Here is a 21,251-nt window from a genome sequence, read left to right on the forward strand (position 1 = left end):
TTTTTATTTATTTATTTTTTCAAGACAGGGTTTTGTCTGTGTTGTCCTAGAACTTGCTCTGTTGACTAGGCTGGCCTCAAACTCAGAGATCCACCAGCCTCTGCCTCCCAAGTGCTGGGATTAAAGGTGCATACCACCATAGCCCAGCCTTTTTTTTTTTCTTGCGTAGGGCACAACAGTGACTTCTGCAGGTGGAAAAGGTAACAGGTTCCCGAGGATTCGAGTTAGAATAGCCCTAGCTGCACACCCCCTGCCCCAACCTCAGCTAAACGGGTCGCCGGAGTCCTGGGGTAAAATAACAACCTAGCACCTAACAGAGGATGCCTAGGAGGTTCAGAGCTTGGCCTTTCAGAAAGAGGCAGAGTCTAACCCCATCTGCCCTCTCATCTCAGGCAGGAACAGGGTACCCCTGCTGTTGGCCTGTTTCTCAGCTCTGATGGGCAGGGATGGGTCAGGCTTGCTCCCAGAGAGCTCCCAACTTGTTCTCAACTGCACAGGAGACCAATCCACTAAAGCACATTCTGCCAAGTAGTGTCCCCTCCCTGGTCCTCCTAGGCCTTGGAGCCCACGGCCATCTGCAAAGACTGGACGACTTTTCTCAGAGTCATGGCTTAAAGACAAACAAAATGCCTGTTTGCAAAGGAAACAATCATATTAAAAATACAGCTGTGACCCATCTTGGTCTACAAGACAGGTACCTATCTCAAAAAACAAAACAGAAATATATATATTTATCTCATAGGCAGATCTCTGTGAGTTCAAGGCCAGCCTAGTCTATAGAATGAGTTCCAGGAGAGCCATGGCTACATAGAAAACCCGTTTCAAAAAACAAAATCAAATTAAATTGAGTCATTATATTAATCTCACATTAATATTTTGGGTTAAGTTCATATTCCTACTTCACATTAGTATGAATGTTAACTTCATTACACAATGTGTGATGTAGGCATGTATGTTTTCACACTGGAGCATTATAATGGGGCCAACTGGAGGCTGCACAATGCTGCAGTGTGGAGGTTCAGTCACCAAGTCCAGCTGTTGGTGACAGCTGCACAGGGGCTTCCAAGGTACAGGTGCGGCTCAGAGTGCTGGGGCTATAGTAATACGCACACGATAATCCTGGGTCACTGGGCTCTGGCTGGGGAAGGCAAGGCCTTTCTCCCACCAGGTCCATGGGCCTGTGTGCAAGAAGCTCCTGTGGCTGCTGTTGCCAGTCGTCACACACCCAGGGACATAAAACATTACTGTTTATCCTCTCGCCATCCTGGAGGCTAAGGGTCTCCATGAAAAAGGCTGTGACACCTCCAGACAGAGCCCTCATTCCTTGACCAGCCAGCACCATCCTGGTGCTTCCCACAGGCTCCAGACCAATGTTCTCTTCTGGTTTCATGGCTTCTCATGGCCTCTGTTGGCTTTCTGATCCGACCCACTGTCTCCTGCTTTTGTGGGATAGAAGAGAGCTACGGAAGTCCCCCCAGTGCTGGGAAAGGTGACTGCTCTCCCAGAACACAGCATCGTACCTCAGCACTGAAGCAGGGGTGGTGCAGCTCACACAGCTTTACAGGGACCAACAAAAAAGTTGAAACAAACTGGGAAGTCAGCACTGATGCCTGATGGGATGGCTATTTCCTGAGGATCAGGGAAAGGGGAGAGGGATGAAGGGAATCAGTAGGTCATCTTCAAAATATTTTATTATAAAACACAATACAGGGCTCATCAACAGTTCACACCCAACATTGTCAAATACACGCTGCTGGACGACACGAAGTCCAATAAATGGGGCTGCAGTGAGAACCGCAGTTCCCTTAGAGTTACGGGGCACAGCAGAGAGCGGAATGGAGAGAAGGGAGGCCGCCAGATGCCGGGCTGACCGCTAAACAAGAACATCAGTCCTCCACGGTGGAGATCCACAGCCAGGATAGCTGGGCCGGGGCTCGGGCAGAGATGACGTGTTGTGGGCAGCAAACTCCAAGAGCCCCAGCTTCAAGCTACTACTTCTTGTTCCGTGGCTTTAGTTCTTCAGCCGCATTACGCAGGAAAATGTAATTTTTCTTTTGAGGATTATAAAACTCATGTCCCTAAAGAAGGAAAAAATCCCAAATGGCCTTAGTATTAAAGGTAACAAGGTATTAAACAAGCATTAGAGCAGAACTCACACCGAGCCCTGCTCTGAGAAGGCAGAGTTGAGTGAGAACGGATACATCAACAGTCTATGCTATGTAAAACCTCTACCCTCCAAAGTCGGAGAGTCAGGGCCTGGCTGCCAGTGTCCTGCTAAGGGTGGTCTTTCCTACAGTCTTCTGGGTACTGGCCCTTTACTCTATGACTTCACTGCCAAGGCAGCTGCTCAGGACCCCAGGCTCAGCATTAGATCTGACCAGAGGGTCCACAGAGGGCCAACCTCACCCAAGATACTCTGTGGGAGAGGATCTATTCCACAGAGGGGACAGCTCCCAGGAAAGCAGAGATCCAGGGGCATCAGTGGGTAGAGGCAAAGCCCCTCTCTGCGCCTCGCTTATGTAGACCAGGCTGGTCTGGAGCTCAGTAGCGCTCGCCTGCATCTGCCTCCCCAGTGCTGGGATTAAGGTGCTCAGCTGTGGCTTCCATCTTTAAGCACTCAGAGTGAGCTTTCTCATCTTCCAGGTTACTGTCTAAGTCTCTGAGGCACATGTTAGAATGCAGGCCTTCCTTGCTTTTCCAAACATGCTTTTTCTTTGGTGGCGCTGGGGACTAAACCAGGGCCTTGCCACAATGCCAAGCAAGAACCGGCTACTGAGTTATACACACAGACTGCTTCACCTTTGTGATCCTTTGCCTCAACCTCCCGAGTGATACATCTGTAGTGTGAGCAAAAACTCAGAGAAAATGCAGGGGTTTTGTTGTTGTTTTTTAAAGGTTTGTTTATGTGTGTGGCCATGCACATTTGAACATAAATATGTTCACCACATGCCTGCAGTGGTCAGGAAAGGGCAGCAGATGCCCTAGAAGTGGAGCTGCAATTATTAGCTGCCATGAAGGTGCTTCCCTGGCTAAGCCTGGGAACATGCTAAAGAGAAATGGGGAGCCAGGAGGCAGTAGCTGTGCAGACTGGGGCCTCAGAATTGCAACACCTGTAGAACCTGAAGGCTGCCCCTAACTGGAGGAAGAAGACTGGCAAGGTGGCAGGGACAGCCTCTGAAGGAGGCCTTAACAGCTGCAGGAAGCAGAGCTACAGCAGCGAGCAGAGAGAAGGCTTCCAGAGCTGACCCGAGACTGAGCCATCGCAGTGCTCCCGCTGCACATGGGAAGGGGTGGACACTTGGAAGGTGCTGAGCAGGTTCTCCAAGGCTGGGAGAGAACAGTGTAGAGAAATGGAGCAGGAACTTGTATAGGGCAGGAGGGAAGCAACAAAAGTTAAAACAGATGGGACCCCATCAGAAGCAAGGGTGAGCGGAACAGCCTCCATATAGCAAAGGGCAGAGAAATAACAACCATGCAGAATGAACTGGAGGCATGTCCTCCAACAGACACTCTACAGGGAAGTCAGAGTTACAGCTCCAAGTCCACACACTCCACTGTCTGCAATGCCCCAAGATGCAGCCAGAACCCTGCCAGCTCCTTACTCTCTCTGGGTAAACCAACCGATGCCACCAGAGCAACACTTCGGTGACCCCCCCACCTCCCCAGCATGCCCATGTTTTGGGTCCAAGAACAGAGAGGAGCTCATGATGGCTCTCCCCAGCAAACCAATTCCCATTGTGCAAAAATTGGACTGAAGATGACACTAAACCCCACACTGGGAGTCAGGCTGCTAGTGTCCCGCCCACACCACCCCCATACAAGGGCATACAAGTCCCAAGAGGAATCTACAATTCAAACTCAGGTCTTTGGCCCCAGAACTGGCTTGGAAGTTCTCACCTTGGACCAGTCATAGCTGGAAGCATAGGCAAATATATTTCCATTGTGATTGAAGCAGCAAGCCGCTATGGGCTGATCTAACTGTTCCGAAGTCTTTAGTTTGGTCCTGGCATCTTTGTCCCAGAAGCTGAACCTACCATCAGACCCCACAGTAGCAAGGGTGCCATGAACAGGATGGAAGGCAATTCCATTCACCTGCAAAGGTTCATAAGCACAGTGAGAAGCAGAAGCAGGTTGCTGCCAACAGAGCTGCCTGCCAAAGTCAGGAAACCAAACACATGGGCACACTGCACTCCTGAGCCAGGCTGCCCATGACAACTGGCAGCTCAGAACTAAACCTGTCTCAGGAGCTCCCCAGATAGGAACTCACATTTGCACCCACTGGCCGCACAAAGCAGCAACATCAGGAAAACGTGTGTGATTTCTTTTAGCAAACAAATTTCTTGAATACTAGGTGTAGAAACTGTCTGTGAATACCCACAAAGCAGAAAATGCCAATGCCCCCTGTGCACAAGCTCTTATCCCAAGCACATCTAAAAGAGAGCCAGTCAACAGGTTTGTAAAGGAACACTGAAGTCTGCAAACACAAACACAGGCTCTTCTATGACTTCTGGTCCCAGTGCACTTGGAGAGCCAGCTCCAAGCCTGGTTCCAGGGATTTCTCCTCATGATGAAGTGCTGCTGGAACGTACTGCATAGATGTCTTGAGGAGCTGAAGTGTTGGTGCCATTGGATCGATGGCATTTGAAGGTGAAGTTATCTTTGGCCCTGAAAAGCAAAGGACATCTCAGCTTCCTTTCAGAACCAGTTGGAAAGAGCATGCCAGGCAATGAGTGTCACTTACGGATTCGGAGGGTTGATGTAGTGAATGGCAACTCTGCCTTCAATACTTCCCAGAGCAAAACCTGTCGGCTTGTTTTGTTTGTCTTTAAAAATAGCCACACATCGATGCTATGGTTAAAATAAAAGGGGAAGGATCATTAACACCATGTAAGTAAAGATTAGTTAATATGAACATACATGTTACCCATTTTTAGGTTTTAGAAGAACCAGAACCATGACGAATACGAAAGTATTTTTGTCTCCCCAGAAAGTGCTCCTCTCTAGCCTTCCTCCAGCTACAGGACCATCTGTGCACAACTGCAGCTGCCCTGTTCAGCACAGCCCTCCAAGCCCAAGGTTCCAGCACTACTGGGCTGTGCTCAGAGCACGTCTCACTTTGATCAGCAGGCACCTTTCAGGTCAGACACCCAATGTCTTTCCTGTTTCCCTAGCCAGAAAGCAGCGCAACAGTGAACCCTCTTACAAGGAATCCCGGACAGGTACACATATCCAAGCCAGTATTTTGGTTATCACAAGTATGGGGATCCGGTTAGGCTCTGTCGTCCTGTCTTGGCTCACTACAGTTCCTAGAGCAGCCCCTAAGTTCATCTACTGTGCAGTGACAAGCTTACTTCTTTTTAGAGGTAAATACCCACTCACTTGGCTATCACAAGACTACTATACTAGAATGAGCATTTCTTCAACATCTTTGTTTTTTTGAGATAGGGTTTTTCTGTATAGTCTTTATCATCCTGGAACTGGCTCTGTAGACCAGGCTGGCCTTGAACTCAGAGATCCACCTGCCTCTGCCTCCTGAGTGCTGGCATCTACCACCACTTGGCCTGATATCCTTCTCAGAAAATGACAGTATTTCTACTTGGCTGTGTCCTAGAGCCTCAGGCACTTCAGGCCACTGCCATGGGGCAGGAGCTTTCACCACAACCTCACCAACACTTGCTATCTTATCTTAGTTAATTTGTAATTCTTGTGCGCGCACATGTACACACACACACACACACGCACACATGATGTATGTGTGCAGGCACGTGAATAAACGCACAGGAACCAGAGGAGGGTGTCAAGTGTCCCCTCACTTTCTGGCCCCCATCTCTGGCTCCCTCAGCACTGAGATTACAGGCTCATCTTGCTATGTGAGTGCTGGGATCTGAATTCAGGTCTTCAGTATTGTGCTGCAACTGTTCTTGACCACGGCACCATTTTCTTCCTTTCTTTTTTTTCGGGGTGAGGCGTGGGGGGCGGGGTTTGGGACAGGATTTCTGTGTGTAACATTCTTGGCTGTCTGGATACTTGCTTTGTAGACCAGGCTGGCCTTGAACTCAGAGATCCCCCTGCCTCTACCACCTGACTGCTAGGATTAAAGGTGTGCACCACCACCACCTGTCTCCACGGCACGATTTCTTAAGACCCTGCCTTCTGTCTCCCTGAAAATAGTGCCCCCCAACACATATCAAATGCTGTCTCAGGGCTCTCCTGGGGTAAGTAGAAATACTGACTGTCTTCTCACATACCTGCTGGCCAGGTCACTTTCTTTGGAGAAGTTTTTAATTGGGTCGTTAGTTTTGCTACAAGTTCTTTATACCTTTTAAAATGCACTTAGCAAAACAGATTCCTCACTAGTTTCTGTTCCCTGTAGGCTTTTTGTTGCTGGTAACTTCCTTCCTATGCAGAAGCTGGTCTGATGTCCCACTGGTTATTTATTTCTTGCCTATGTTTTTCTGTATCACATCCAAGCAAGCACTGTAAAGATCAGTGGGATAGTTTTATGTAACTGCTAGGCAGACTTGGGATTGTACGAAGAGAGAGAAAAGAACTGGGGAAGCCTGTTGGTTGAGAAGGAAAAGGAACGAAAGGTGACTTAGAGTATGAAGGGCGAAGTGTTCTGGAGGTAACGCTATCAGTGCCCATGGGAACTCTTGATGGCAATGCCACAGGGACTTACACCAAATGCTTTCAGTGAAGCCACAGACACAGCGCTTAGTGGAAAATGGGAGAAGGTAGGTGTGGGGAGGAAGCCTCTGAACTGTGAAAGGAAAGGATCACAGATGGTTCTGAAGAGGCAAGGAGGCCTTCTTCCCAGGATGAAGCAGACTAAGGCACACTTCAGTGAACTGCTAGAGAGGCGTCTTAGTTCCTGCAAAGGCTGCAGGGCACGAGGGCTTGCCATGGAACCCTCCTCCAGGGAAGCTGGGCAGCACCTAACAGGGGAAGCTGCATGTACAGGCAGACACTGCAGGAAGAAGGCGAGGATGTTCAGCCCTCTTCTCCTCTGCTCTGAGTGTGAACTGATCTCATCTGCTGAGACACACGCTGGGAGGAAATCTAGGGCAGGGAAGCAGGAAGGCCTTGGAGTCCTGCAGCCATGGTAGGGCTGAGCTGAACTAGTCTCTCCAGATGGGCTGGGAGCACTCAGGAGCACTAAGCCACTTGGGGGAATCTGTGGAGGACACGGAAGTCTGACTCAGCCATGGATGGTAAGTGCTTATGTACACGAAACGTTTCTTCCTCTGAACATATCAGCAAGCTTGTCAAAACAGGTACTGTATACCTATGTCCTACATAGGAGCAACATCTTGCATGCAGCAGGTGCTAAATGTATGATTCTCAATGGTCTCTGACCCACCTGGTGTTTCAGTGGAGACTCTATCCTCCTGAACTCAGAAGGCTGATTCTCTAACTGGTAGACAATCAGGCCTCTCTCTGCAGTGGCCACCACGGCCATTGGGTATATCTAGGGACAGAAAGAGATACATACTAAGATGAAGACACAAAATTTCAGTCACAAAATTCTAATGGTTCACAAAGTTTAATAATCCAGTGGCTTCCATGTGTTTGTGAAGACACAGAGAACACACCCTGCAAGCACAACAGTCACACATGTTTGTTTTTACTCTGGGTGGTGGGGAGACTTTGGGTTTTGCTACACAGCACAGGCTGGTATCTTGGACCCCAACCTCTACTGGCGCATCCTGAGCACTATAGTTTCAGGCCTTTACTACCCTGTCCTTTAGAGTTTTTAAGACTATAAAATGTGGACACTTAATCAGTATTCTGAGGCCCCAGTGAGAATGGGTGGTCATTTCCACCCCTTCATATGGGAATGGCCTGTACTTCAGTGTTTTCCTTCTGGCTTTGAGTACCAGATGTTTCTTTGTAAGACAGGGTCTCACTATGTGGGCCTTGATAGCCTGAACCTCAAGCTGTAGATCAGACTGGTCTAGAACCCACAGATATTATCTTGCCTCTGCCTTCAGAACTGGGATTACAGTCATGGGTAAACATGCCCAGTCATGTACGTTTCTACATACAGTCTGTGAACGTCAGTCCCCACTGAGCACTTTTGAGGATGGATCTCCTCACTGTGGAATGACCTAGGTAGTTGTAATAAAATCCTGAGACTTAAGGAAAGACATAAAGAAAGCACTTCAGTTTCTATTCCACTCAAAGATCAGAACCACACACAGGTCCCTCCTATTCTATTACCATCATGCCCTGCTGTCTCCCCACACGATGGAGGACAGGTGGCTAGAGCGCAAACAAATCACTAGCAGTACAGTGCTTTCATCTCCAGCCTCAAAGAAAACAAAACGAAAACGTCCAAACCTTAGCACTCAGTACTGCAGGACAAAGGCTGCACCAAATGTCTACGAGCAATCTGCTGAAGTTGGAGGGTTTAATCACCTACAAATGGCAGGAGGCCACAGAGAGGTGCACTTGCTCAGCTGTGGGAAAGGAAGTGAGACGCTTCACTTACCACGTCTGCACAGTAACAGCGTTCAGGGAGTTGCAAGACCATCATAGGATTTGACGACCGGGTATCCCAAAACTGAAAGCAAAGAGGGGAGCGGTAAGAGACTGCTGAGGATGGCGTCTGCAGGGACTGACACCACCTTCACGGTGCACAACCCGTCAGTCACACAGCATACCTTCAGGGTCTTATCCCAGCTTCCTGTCATCACACAGCTGTAGTTTGGGGCTTTGATCCAGTGTATGGTCTTAACAGGAGCATCGTGCTTATGAAAGACAAAACCAGGGAGACCCTTGAACAACCAGCATTAACAGCTCTAGTTGTGGAACTTCAAAGGAACTAACTTAATCAAATACTGGGTTATAGTCAACAGTAACAACAAAGTCAAAGGGCATGTCCATGACCCAAGGCCTTGCACCCATGTTCTGTCCTAACACAAGCTTACCCTTCACTCATAATATAATTAATGGTGACAGGAAGGCCTGCCCTAGGAAGCTATTTAGAAATATCTAGTGGGAAATGCTCCTATGCTGCTGATTTCTTTACTAAGATTCATCGATTAGGAGGCTGGGAAACGCCTTCAGTTCAGGTGCTATGAAAACCATGCCAGAAGTCTTCCCTGTCCTTCAACTAGAGTGGCCTCCGGGGTCCCTTCTCTACTGAGTGTCCTCTGGCGGTCCCTTCTCTACTTCTCTTCTTAGTTTTCACACTGAGACCCAGCCTGCTGCTGATAGATGCTCCACAGGTATATGGGTGTCCTCCTAACCGTGACGACACTGGCTGGCACATGGCAGGCACTCAACCGACATTTGCTGAATGACAAGTGAACAATGACAGCGGCAAGTCACACACAGGTGCTGGACTGCTGAATGTGCCGAGGACATCTACACTTGCCTTCATACAGATCTTACCATCACTGGCTCATACGTCCATGGGAGACTTGTGGCAAAGTGCTCTGCGAAATACCAATACAGATGAGGGTGCTTACAAACACGCTATGTCTGTGCTACTAAGTTTTCTGGTGCCACTAAACCAAACTGTTCAGTGCTGTCTCCCAAGTCACCCACAAAGGCTTCTCACCTGTGCTATCTGAATGGCCTGGTTGCTGTTCAGGTCCCACATCTTGGCTGTTTTATCACACGATGCTGTGAATACTTTGCTCCCATCCTAAAATAAAACAGAGGCAGTCTGCTCGTTGAGCAAAAGTTAAGTATCCACAACACCCAAGAGCTGGGTCACAAGTCTGCTTTGCATTGTATTATCCAATGACTTAAGAGCTAGCACACAGCAAGCTAGTCTTGTAAGAAATACACACAACTGGAAACTGACTACTAAGAGATCACATAGAAGCAATCAAATGGTGCCTGACGGTGGTGGTGCACACCTTTAATCCCAGCACTTGGGAGGCAGAGGCAGGTGGATCTATGCGAGTTTGAGCCAGCCTGGTCTAAAGAGTGAGTTCCAAGATAGCCAAAGTTGTTATACAGAGAAATCCTGTCTTGAAAAACAAACAAACAAACAATCAAAAAGAAACCAAATGGCTTTGAAAGCTACAAAATGAAAACTAAGTGTACGCTGGCAACATACTCAGTGGATAAAGGTCACTGCCGAGCCTGACTGGTCACCAAGACCCACACAGTGGGAAGGACACCCACACTACCACACACACACACACACTACAATTATGAACAAAAACAAAACCAGCTTAAACTCGCTGCACATCCAGAGACTCAAGGCTTCAAGAAACGACACAATCAAGTCCTCTCCCCTGCCACAGCGAACCTGACCAGAACATCTGAGCAGAAGAATTTCTTTTACTTCAGAGGCTCTCAGCAGCGGAGACACAACACCTCGGGTCCTCACTGGTCACATCTCAGGGCATCCCCAGGTGATGTACAGGGATTGAGCTCTGCCTCTATAGCTCACATTCGCTATCTAAGCCCCCTGTCCAAAAGATCCCACAGCCTTCAAAATAATGCAGACACACATGCAGGCAAAACACCCATAGCCACAAATTAAAACTAAGAACCTGTGTAGGTCACTTCACATTCAAGCCATAACACACATTGATAATAATAATAATAATAATAATAATAATAATAAAACAGCTGGATGATGGTGGTGGGGCACTCCTTTAATCCCAGCACTATGCAGAGGCAGAGGATGGTGGATCCTGAGTTCAATGCCATCCTGGTCTAGGGAGATACTCTGTCTCCCAAAAAAACAAACAAAAAAAACAAATAAAAAGCCTTAGAACCTCAGGCTGGGCCCACCTGTCAGAGAGGTCTTCCAGCATGCACATGCCCAGAAAGAGAAAAGGTGCTCCCTCCTTAGGACAGGCTCAGATCCTTGAATGCTGCCACAGCTCACTGCCTACTAAATTCAAAAGCTTTGGAAACCAAGACATTTCTGGCCCTAAGCATTCTGTTACAAAAGGCTAAATCTTTCCTGAGACATTAGGGGCTCAGAAAGTTGAGCACATAGAACTCTGAGTTCTGTGCCAGTCAGGACTGCACTGTGAGACCCTATGGTCTGAGTGAGACTGGCCCCATGGGCTCTCACATTTTGAGATTCAAGCCATTCTCAGTGTTTCTGCCTCCTACCTGCAGATCAAGATGAGACCCTCAGCTGTTCCTGCCGTGCAGGCCTTTGCTCTGCCATCATGGACCCTACTCCTCTACAACGGTAAGTTTAACTAAACACTTCCTTTCAGAAGCTGTCTTGATCATGGTATTTTGTCACAGCCATAGAGAAGGAAGCTAGACATACATCACTCCAACAGACGTCAAGCACTGGCCCGGTGTGCATCTGCTGGGCTTTCGGAATGGTCTGCCCGCTGTCTTGCACTTCCCAACAGCGAACCTGTAGGAACAAGACAGATGACTGAGATCAGGGCAGTTCCTGGTGTCTGATGTGCACACACCTAGTACAGTTTACTGCAGGCTTCTTCTATCGATCCAATTACCTGACTTCAAGAGCGAACCAAGTAAAATGGATAAGCAAGCAGCTTACTTCCTACTGCTGAGCCAGAGACATACAAAGGGTACTGCTCACACCCAACACTACAGCTAAGCTGCTTGCTCATTAGTCAGTCAGGCCTGAAGGAGCGCTCATCTTTCTTCTGTAATGCTTCCTGTATCATTTTCTTGTTAAAGCTATGCATTTTGCAGATTTTCTAACTGTGATGAGAAAATAAATTCCACCAGAGAGAACTAGTTAAGTCCTGTTTGCATTTAGTCTTCTTCAATGCAAACAACCAAATAATCAAAACAAACCAGAAAACCAAGAGGAACACGTAGTGGGACTCGTGGCCTCTGCCCTTCTGCAGCTGCAGTGTCGTCGCCTGGATTCTCACCCTGCCCATCTTCGAATGTACTTTTAACTTGGTTTGTTTGTTTATTTATTTATTTATTTATTTATTTATTTATTGAGGAAGGGTCTCTCCATAGCCCACACTGGCTTTGAACTCACTCTGAAGCTGAGGATGACCCTGAACCTGTGATCTTCCCGTTCTACCTTCCAGGGGCTGGGCTAACAGAATTGTGCCAACAACCCTGTTTTCTAAGCCATTAAAGCAACAGGTGTAATGAGTAACGCAAGCCTGTCCACCTTCCCGTCCTCCCTGCATCCGCACTGCTGTAGTTCACCTGGAATCTTTCCCCAAACCCTTCTGGAGACAGGGCCTACCTATGTAGCCACGTCTGGTGTCCTATCCAGCAGTGCCAAGTCTTACCTAAGTGAGGCCCTTAAGCTTGGATTTTCTGCGGTATCAGGAATGGTATCGCAGGGCCTCAGACACCCCAGGTGGGCGCTCTGCTTCTAGAGCTGCAGCCCAGGTCCTGAGGGCACCAAGCTTAGCTGTGCAGATCTGTGTCCCGGTTTCACAGGCATCCACATGAAGCCGTTGTCCTGAAGCACAGACATGAGCGCACAGTCTCTAACTCTGGGGTGTGAAGGGCATTATCAGGAGTCCACAGGACAAGGTCTTAAGTAGACCTGTGAAGAGCTGCTGCGGCTAGCCTGCTACGAGTAGTACTTCAGGCTCCACTGTCCCTTGTACTACCACCCAAAGACGCTTACTCTTACTAATTAGATAGGAAAAGGAGTCTACCACAGACATTTCTTGTGATTGCTAGTATAGCAGGACGGTCCGAGTTGCTGTTGTGTGGAACCTCCCGACACCTATGCCCGTTTCCACCCCAGCTCTCAATTCCCTTCATGCCCTCACCAAGCTTAGTGTACTAAGTAGCTAACAGCAGTCTATGGAGAATCTGCCATTATTTAAAGTCTGCCAAAAGAACAATCGCTGGATGCCGAGAAAGGTTCTTAACAGACAGTATAAAGCCAGGCAGTGGAGGTACACACCTTTAATCCCAGCACTCGGGAGGCAGAGGCAGGCAGATTTCTGGGTCTGAGGCCAGTCTGGTCTACAGAGCAAGTTCTAGGACAGCCAAGGCTACATAGAGAAACCCTGTCTCAAAAACAAAACCAAACCAAACAACAACAACAACAAAACCCAAACAAGTAGCATATAGTGCAGTTGATCAGGAAAGGGGTAACTTGCGGCAGTACCTGGCTGTGGTGTTGCCACTCAGAAAGGTGCACAGCTTCTACACCATGTCTTAAGAAGGGCCACACAAAAGCCTTAGCCTCGACTCACAGACAGAATGGAGCTGAAAGGCACACTACACTTAGTGCATGGCAGTTGCCTGAGGGGCACTTACGTCATTAGCCCACGATCCTGCAATAAGGAAATTCCCTGGTAAGGTCGGTGGGCTGAAGGACAGACAACCGATGCTGTCATCAGGAGAAGATGTTACTTCAATGTCCTGGGGAGGGAATGTCAGAGTAAAAATACACACATCATCACCGTAAGGTAGCTTCCTTTCTCGCCAATCACCAAACACCTTGAGCTGGATCTGACCATTCCTCACTTTGATCAAAAACAGGAATGACAAACAGGTCAGGGAAAATACTAGAGCTGCTGGCTCAGAAAAGTGCTAAGTGAAAGGCACAAAGACAGCATCTGCACCAGGGGCCGCTTGCTGCCCCACCCCCGGCCGGGCCCTCACTCCCCAGCTGCGCAGAGAGAACAGCGCCCATTCTCCAGGACTGCTCCGAGAGCCACACTCGTTCTGCAGAAATAGCCAGTGAGATGACTCCGGTTTAGGTCTACCTCTGTTGCAGTTCTCAGCTGGCCCCGGGAAGCTTTGGCTTCCACAGGAGAACTGAACAGTTATGGTGAGCTCCAAGTGAGGACAGGACACTAATTCTGCACAGGGTGTGCTTTGTGCTCCAATGTTTCTCAGCTTCAGCCCACAGGCAACTCCTAGGCCAGCTAGAGACCCCCCCCCCCTTCACCTGACTTCTCTTCACCCACAGGAGGCTCCTAGGCTCTCTGCCTCCTCAGCTGTCAGCAGTCAGAACACATGGCCTGACTCTTTCTGCAAGTCCTTTGAGGATCTGGGGGATACCTTCATTGGGTTGTGATTATCTGTGGTTGTGCTCCCAAACATGCTGGTGCCACCAGTCCCAAATCCAGAGGCTGATCCAAACAGACTCATGTTGGCTGTAAAACACAAAGTGGAAGATGTTGAAGACAGGCCCTTCTTAGGTAACAGAGTGCATCGCAGAGGGCTGAGCATGCTGATGCTCAGCCAGGCCTTGCTCTTCAGTACAGATTTAAATATGCAACATGCAGAACGTTTTCTTATAAAAGGAGCCACACAAAATTATGCAGCAGTGGCCAGCGAGATGGTTCAGGCGGTAACAACACGTGGGGTACAAAGGCCTGGAGAAAACTGGAGTCTGAGCCCAGAATCAGACCACACATGTGAACTATGGCATGCATACCCACACACATAATACATAAATAATGCAGAAATAGGTTGGGGTCAGCCAGGTGAGATGGCACATGTAATCTCAGCACCTGGGAAGTAGCGTCAGGAGAATCAGGCCATCCCTAACTACCAGCAAGCCTGAAGACAGCCTAGTCTATGAGAGAACCTGTTTAAAGGAAAACATTTGCACGGTCTAGCACATGCTGAATGCGGTAAATAGCATCGTTTCCAAGGAAACCATCTGTGCACTGTAACTCCCGAAGACTCACATTTACTTACATAACACTTCAAACTGTTACTAACTGGCAAAAACTTTTACACCCAGAAGTCTACCAAATCAGCCACCTTTCCAAAGGGAAGCTAACACGCAATCAGTGCGGATTGCTTCCTTAAAACACAGAAAGGGGAAACTGCCAGGAATTTTGGGAACGCATTTGAGTTCTGCTGGCTTTGCAACAGACAATAGGTGAGTGGCACGGTTAGCACATTCATATGTAAGAAAGCGACTACGGAGACGACTACAAACCTGCCCGTGCTTGTAGAGATGCACTGACTCACAGGTTTCCTGCTTCCACAGCTGTCTGTCTCAGGAACGGGAATTAAGTCTTTATTTCCCCACCTTTAAACCAGAAATACTAATCTCTGCTTCCTGGAGTTATGAAACCAGATCAACTCAGTCACAGTGCTTGAAATGGCAAGCTCCTCTACTGTACAAGTTACTTTAAGATTCGTTGTATTTTTAAACCATTGTGTGGGTGTGTGCACGCGAGTGCAGTGTCCACGGAGGCCAGAAGAGGGCTGTGAGCTGCCTGACCTCCGAAGAAAGGCGGAGTCGTCTCTCCGGCCCAGACACCCAGAGGTGTTTGGCTGGGCTTTTTGGAACAAGGTCTCACGCAGCCCGGGCTGGCTGGGAACCCACTGTTAACTCAGGATGGTCCCGAACTCCGGGCCTCCACCTGCCAAGTGCGCGACCACGCCCGCCGTGTCGGCCGCGCCCCTCCTGTCGGGACACGCCCCGGGCACACCGGCCACCCGCCGGGTTGCCCTCACCTGCTCCCCACCTCCGTGGCCTGGGTGGCGCACACGCGGCAAGGGTCGGCCGAGGGAAGCGCACCCGGGCGGCAGGAGAGAGGGGCGCAGCCGGCCGGCTTCAGCTTCCCCACGCGGCCGGCGGGGACCGGGTCGCGACACGCGACAGTCCAGGGGTTGCGCACGCGGCAGGGCGCGAAGCCACGTACCTGCTCTGACGGGGATCGGAGGGGGCGCAGCCAGCAGACCCCAGATGCCCGAGTCGCCTCAAGCCGGTGGAAACGGCCCCGTTACCACAGAAGCATCGCGCACGCGCCACAAGCCACTTCCGGGACCGCCCGGAAAGGGTCAGGGAACCACGCGCCTCCGGGCTCGATGCGGGTGCGCATGCGCACAAGTCCTACTGAGGTCAAGAGGAAGTCCTTTATGCCAGGAGTTTGTGGGTTGGTGGGAGGGAAGTCGGCCTTGTCCGTTGCCAGGCGACAGTCGAGCAAGGGAGTTGTTTTCAGTTGTGTATTTATTGTTATTTAAACGTCTCTGATGATCGTGGGACTGCAGAGATGGCTCAGAGGTAAAGAGCAGTGGCTTCTTGCAGAGGACCCAGGTTTTATTCCCAGAATTCATTGTACGGCGCACAGTTCCAAGAAAACTAACGCCCTCTTCTGGTCTCTGTGGCCACAGCACACACGACGGGTACACAGAGCTACGTGCCGCCAAAATACCCATATACATAAAATAAAATACAAAATAAAATAATAAAATAAAAATGAGTTTATCAACTCATGTCCTGGGCTATCTACCTGCTTGCCCCTGGGGCATCCCGAGGGGGCAACGATGAGGAGAACGATGCCTATTTCCTGGGCTATCTGTCTTTTATATTTTGTGCATGGATGTTTTGCCTGAATGTATGTATACACACTACATGTGTACAGAGGCTAGAAGAGGGTGTAGGATCCCTTGAAATTGGAGATACAGACAGTTGAGCCACCAACTGGGAACAAATCAAATGCTCTTAACTACTGAGCCCCAAGAACTGGTCAGTATTAAGCTGGCCTGAAACACCAGCAAAAGATTTGCTTTATGGAACATTCCATATAGAATGGTACTTAAATGTGTCAGACAAAATGACGACACAATCCAGATTGAGGATTTCAATGAGCCAAACAAGGAAAGATAGTTTTAGAGACAGAGAAAGGCTAGATGTTAGTTATGAAGAACAAGATGTGATTGGTTGCTACAAAATCACTTTTCTTACTGGCAGGCCTTCAATTCTTGAACTCAGGAGGAAGAAGCAGATGCAGAGCCAGGCCTCTGTTAGTTCCAGGCTAGTCAGAGCTACATGGTAAGGCTCTGTCTCCGAAACGGTTACTGAAATGGGATCACTGGACACCAGAGTAAAAGCTGATATCCAGTTACACATTTTAAGGGACTTCGGTGTGACGCAGTCGGAACTGGACTGCCTAGGAGACTTTGGGTGATCATAGATTTACTTTTTTCCTCTGAAAAGTCAAATAGCAAGTTTCAGTTTGCTTACATGGAATTTTAACATGGGTAACTAGATTTTGGTTTGTAGTCTTGTCTGTTCCTGTTGGGGGTCTCCTGAGAGAGTTGGGTACAAAGTAGCGGGCTCCTCTAGTCTGTATTTCACCAGAGCCTGTTCCTGTGACTTTCCCAGGACCACTCCAGACACAGGATGTATGCGGCGGAAGTGATCCAAATGCCTCTGTCTCTCCAGCCTCCTGCTCTCTAGGATTCATTAACTAAGCATGGTTTACTTTCTATGAGCGCAGATGACAGGGCCAAAGAGACAGCTTCCTTCAGGGCAAGGTCCTTGCAGTGCTATGCAATGGTCTATGGGGTGTGCTAGGTAGGTTATGTCAACTTGACACCAGTTAAAGTCCTCTGAGAGGAGGGAACCTCAATTAAGAAAATGCCTCCTTGAGATCAATTAGGCTGTATGTAAGCCTGTAGGGCATTGTTTTAATTAGTGATTGATGGGGGAAGGACCAGCCCCTTGTGAGGGTGGTTCCACCCTGGGCTGGTGGTCTTAGATTCTATAAGAAAGTAGGCTGAGAAAACCATGAACAAGTCAGTAATCAGCACTCCTCTGTGGCCTCTACATCAGCTCCTGCCTCCAGATTCTTGCCCTGGTTGAGTTATTGTCCTGACTTCCTTTGATGATGAACAGTGATGTGGAAGTGTTTGCCAGGAAACCCCTTTCCTCCTCAAGTTGCTTTGCTCATGGTGTTTATCATAGCAATAGAAACACTAAGCCATGGAATTTTGCGGTCTATGGAGCCAGTTCCAAATAGTTACTAATGATCTTTCAGGCAACTTGGGAAATCCTATCAGGTGGATCCTCAATCGTAACATTCCCTAACCTTGGACGCCTCAGCCCTTTGTTTCACAGGCTGCTGACTCTGAAGAAGGCTCTAATTCCAGCATCCCCAAAACCTGTTGCTCACCATGGAGCTGTTTAGCACTGTGAGGCTGCTGTGAGTGTCCTGGGTCCGCTTGCTCCATGATCTTCTCATAGAGCTTTAGAGTCATGCGATTTTGAAAACTGTAGGCTCAACAGCTATAGGGTGGGTCGAGAACCCATATTTCTACCTTGTGGCTGCAGTGTTTGGACCCAAGACCCCACTGAGGAGCTCAACCAGGACCCACGACCCCATCAAGGAGCATAAACCAGAACCCAAAACCCCACCAAGGAGCATAAACCAGGACCCAAGACCCAACCAAGGAGTATAAACCAGGACCCAGGACCCCACCAAGGAGCATAAACCAGGACCCAAGACCCAACCAAGGAGTATAAACCAGGACCCAGGACCCCAGTGAGGAGCATAAACCAGGACCCAAAACCCCACCAAAGAGCACAATCAGGCTGTTAGAATCCCTGGGAACATAAAAAAACCAAAAACCCCAAAAAACAAACAAACAAACAAACAAAACTTCATTCCTGGATTCCACTCAGAGAACTCTTGATTTGGTAGGTCTCGGGTGAAATTCAGAAATTATTTTATTACATCTCCCCAGATAATTTGAGATACAGCCAAGAACCCTGCTGTTTACGGACTGGCCGTGTTGCACGCCCCATCAGTACACCAAGAGCAATGGCTTACCCAACCCCGGCAGCTCACACTTCGTGTCTGTGTCTAAACTACATCATACAGACACACACTTCACGTGAATACTCACTCCATCTTCACAATGCTCCTATGGACTTCATCATCATTATCGCCCTACTCCATCGTGGCTGTGAGATAGACGAGATTAGAGCATCCTCACCACCACCACATACATAGAGGCAGTGAGTGAAGGGAACCTCAAAGCCTGCCTGCACACGAGAGGCAGTATTGCCTCTTCCCCAAGCCTAAACACCAAAGGGAGAGCAATCATCTGTGTACTCAGTATGGGTAAAAACTCATAGAAAGCTGGGTGGTGATGGCACATGCCTCTAATCCCTGCACTAGGGAGGCAGAGCAAGCAGATCTCTGAGTTCAAGCCCAGCCTGGTCTGCAGAGTGAATTCTAGGACAGCCAGGGATACACTGGGAAACTCTTTCTAGGAAAAGCAAAACAAAACCAAGCCAAAAAAAAAAAAAAAAAACCTCACATAAAAATCTGAAATTTTGGCTGTGACTATCACCCACATTGGAGACGTCTCAGGAGAAAACTCAGGCCGGAGTGAAGTTTATAGTGCACTTCCAAGAGACTAGATGTGCTTATAAGCTTAGTTTTAGCTAATTTTTCAACTTAAATGATACTTAATTTTGACATTTTTATTGGTAAGTTCTCATAGGCTGGCTTAAGGTTTGCAAGCAGTTGGCGGCCAAGCTCAGACTCTTGGGAGGGGGGGCCCAGAACAGATTAGCTCATGAGGCCTCGGAAGGACTCACCAGAGGGCCTCCTGGCTTCCCACATCTTCTGTTTACGAGTCTCACATGTTTTCATCTAGCCTTTTAAAACGTGACTTGGAAATGTTAAGAAAATTCCCACTCATGAGAAAGATTTACATGCCCAACAAGCTTTGGCCAGCAGAGGGCAGCAGAGGACACCTCGGACAACCTGTTTGGGGCAGAAGTCAGTGTTGCTCCACACTTCCTTCCGCAGATACCCCAGCATCAGTGTTGCTGTACACACGTGGCGTGGTTTTCAGAGTGTCTGTTCTCTCCAGCAGCACCTGACAGATACTGGCCTGACAGTCAACCAGGAGGCCTGAAGGAAGCTAGATGAAGCACATCTAGAGGATTTGCCCTATTTCTGTACCATGTGCACTACTTGTTCCCAATCCCTATGAAACCATGACTTCTGAAATCACTTAACATCACCAATAATGACAATTCAATTTCCCAGAAAATGGGATGTTGCAGTTTTTTTTTTTTTAAAAATGAGGGTCATTACGAGCCCTTAAGGAAAAACCAAGAGTCTCAGAACATACTTTGTGGTACTTGTGCCTACACACCCTAACTACAAACAGATTCCAGTCCTGTGTTCTTCCACATGGGTCCAGGAGATGCTGGTACCTTGAGGGCATGTCTGTTGCCAGCTGCCATTTGAAAGAGCTATTGTGCAGTAATCTGTTCTGAAAGCAAATATTGTAAGTTACAATTCTAGATAGTTCCCAAAACTTTAGCACCAATTTCTCATCTGCATCTAATAAAGGTGGGTAGGATAGCCAACTTCAGTGTGACTGATCTTCCATTTCCCAAATAATAGGAAATTATTTTAAGAAAATTTCCAGTCATAAACTTTAGATAATTTAATTAGACGAACTGAATAGATCTGCAAGCTATTTTTAAGTTTATTTCCAAATTTTCATGACTACTGTAGTCTTGTATTTCCCTCTCATTTTGACAATATAGCCTAACCCAGATGTTCTGTGGGTTAAATATTTTTTACTTGTATTTTCTTTTTAGCTTATCAAAATTCAGTAACTTTATTGCATGTTGGTATTGTGTGTATAAATTTAAGGAAAACATTAGTAATTTAGAAAAGCTTTAAATAATTTTTGATAAGTCTCACAAGAAAGTCAAATCAACATCTTATTAAAATGTTCTTGAAACAAAATTTTCGGTATCCTGTATGTCCAGGGGCTATCTCAGTGCCATAGGTATGACATCATCCCGTGTGTCCAGGGGCCATCTGATGCCATAGGCATAACATCAGGGCTTTGATTTAGCACATGCCTTAGACCTTGCCCTGGCAGTATGCATGCAGAACACTTGGGAAGCATATTCTATGTCCCCAGAAGTCTCTAGACTCAAGGTGAAGTTTAGGTTCCATGACTTATTTATCTGTGGACATGGGACAGTCAGTTATTAAACTTCCCTATGCCTTCATTTCCTCATATGTAAAGTAGGGTGGTGAGAAAGGAGCTTTACAGGGTGAGATGAGTCAGCATTTGGGAAGCCCCTAGAAAAATGCCTCTTGTGTGATACATATTGATTGTCATATTGCCTCATTTAATCTTTACTACCAGCTTCTGGGCAGGGCCAGTATCATGGCTATGTAACCTGTAGTTATGGGAGACCTGGCTCAGTTGAATTCTCTGTTGCTGCTGTCTTATAATTCTTAACTCTGAACAAGGGCTGCCTTCTCCATTTCTCTGTAGGCCCTGCATATTCTGTTATTTGTCCAACAGGGTAGTTGGTATTCTTGTGTCCTAATGCTATTGTGGCTTTGGACAAATAACACCTTCAGAGCTCTCACCTGCAAACCAGAGTCTTTACTGGGAGAATAAAGTGAGATCATGTGTACACAGTGGCAACACACACACACACACACACACACACACACACACACACACGCAGAATTGGACCTATTATATCAGCTGCAGCTGAGCCTTAGAAACTCAGCAACGTTTGCATCCTTCTGGAAGTGTACAGGCTTGCAGAC

The 21,251-nt window shown here is 48.0% G+C and overlaps 1 protein-coding gene across 1 annotated transcript; it reads right to left on the minus strand.

The window, feature by feature from the left end:
* Positions 1-1,673: 1,673 nt before the first annotated feature.
* On the minus strand, positions 1,674-15,712 carry Rae1 (ribonucleic acid export 1). Its single transcript, XM_048441212.2, has 12 exons — positions 15,564-15,712; positions 13,960-14,054; positions 13,210-13,314; positions 11,255-11,347; positions 9,566-9,652; positions 8,664-8,750; positions 8,492-8,563; positions 7,361-7,468; positions 4,742-4,848; positions 4,590-4,665; positions 3,898-4,092; positions 1,674-2,078 (listed from the first exon to the last, which is right to left on the minus strand). Exons 2-12 carry the CDS (start codon positions 14,047-14,049, stop codon positions 1,992-1,994), a joined length of 1,107 nt encoding a protein of 368 aa, XP_048297169.1. The 5' UTR covers positions 14,050-14,054; positions 15,564-15,712; the 3' UTR covers positions 1,674-1,991.
* Between the last annotated feature and the right edge of the window lie 5,539 nt (positions 15,713-21,251).

This window comes from Myodes glareolus, chromosome 10 (genome assembly GCF_982192425.1).
Source record: "Myodes glareolus chromosome 10, mMyoGla1.1, whole genome shotgun sequence".
Lineage (NCBI taxonomy): Eukaryota > Metazoa > Chordata > Mammalia > Rodentia > Cricetidae > Myodes > Myodes glareolus.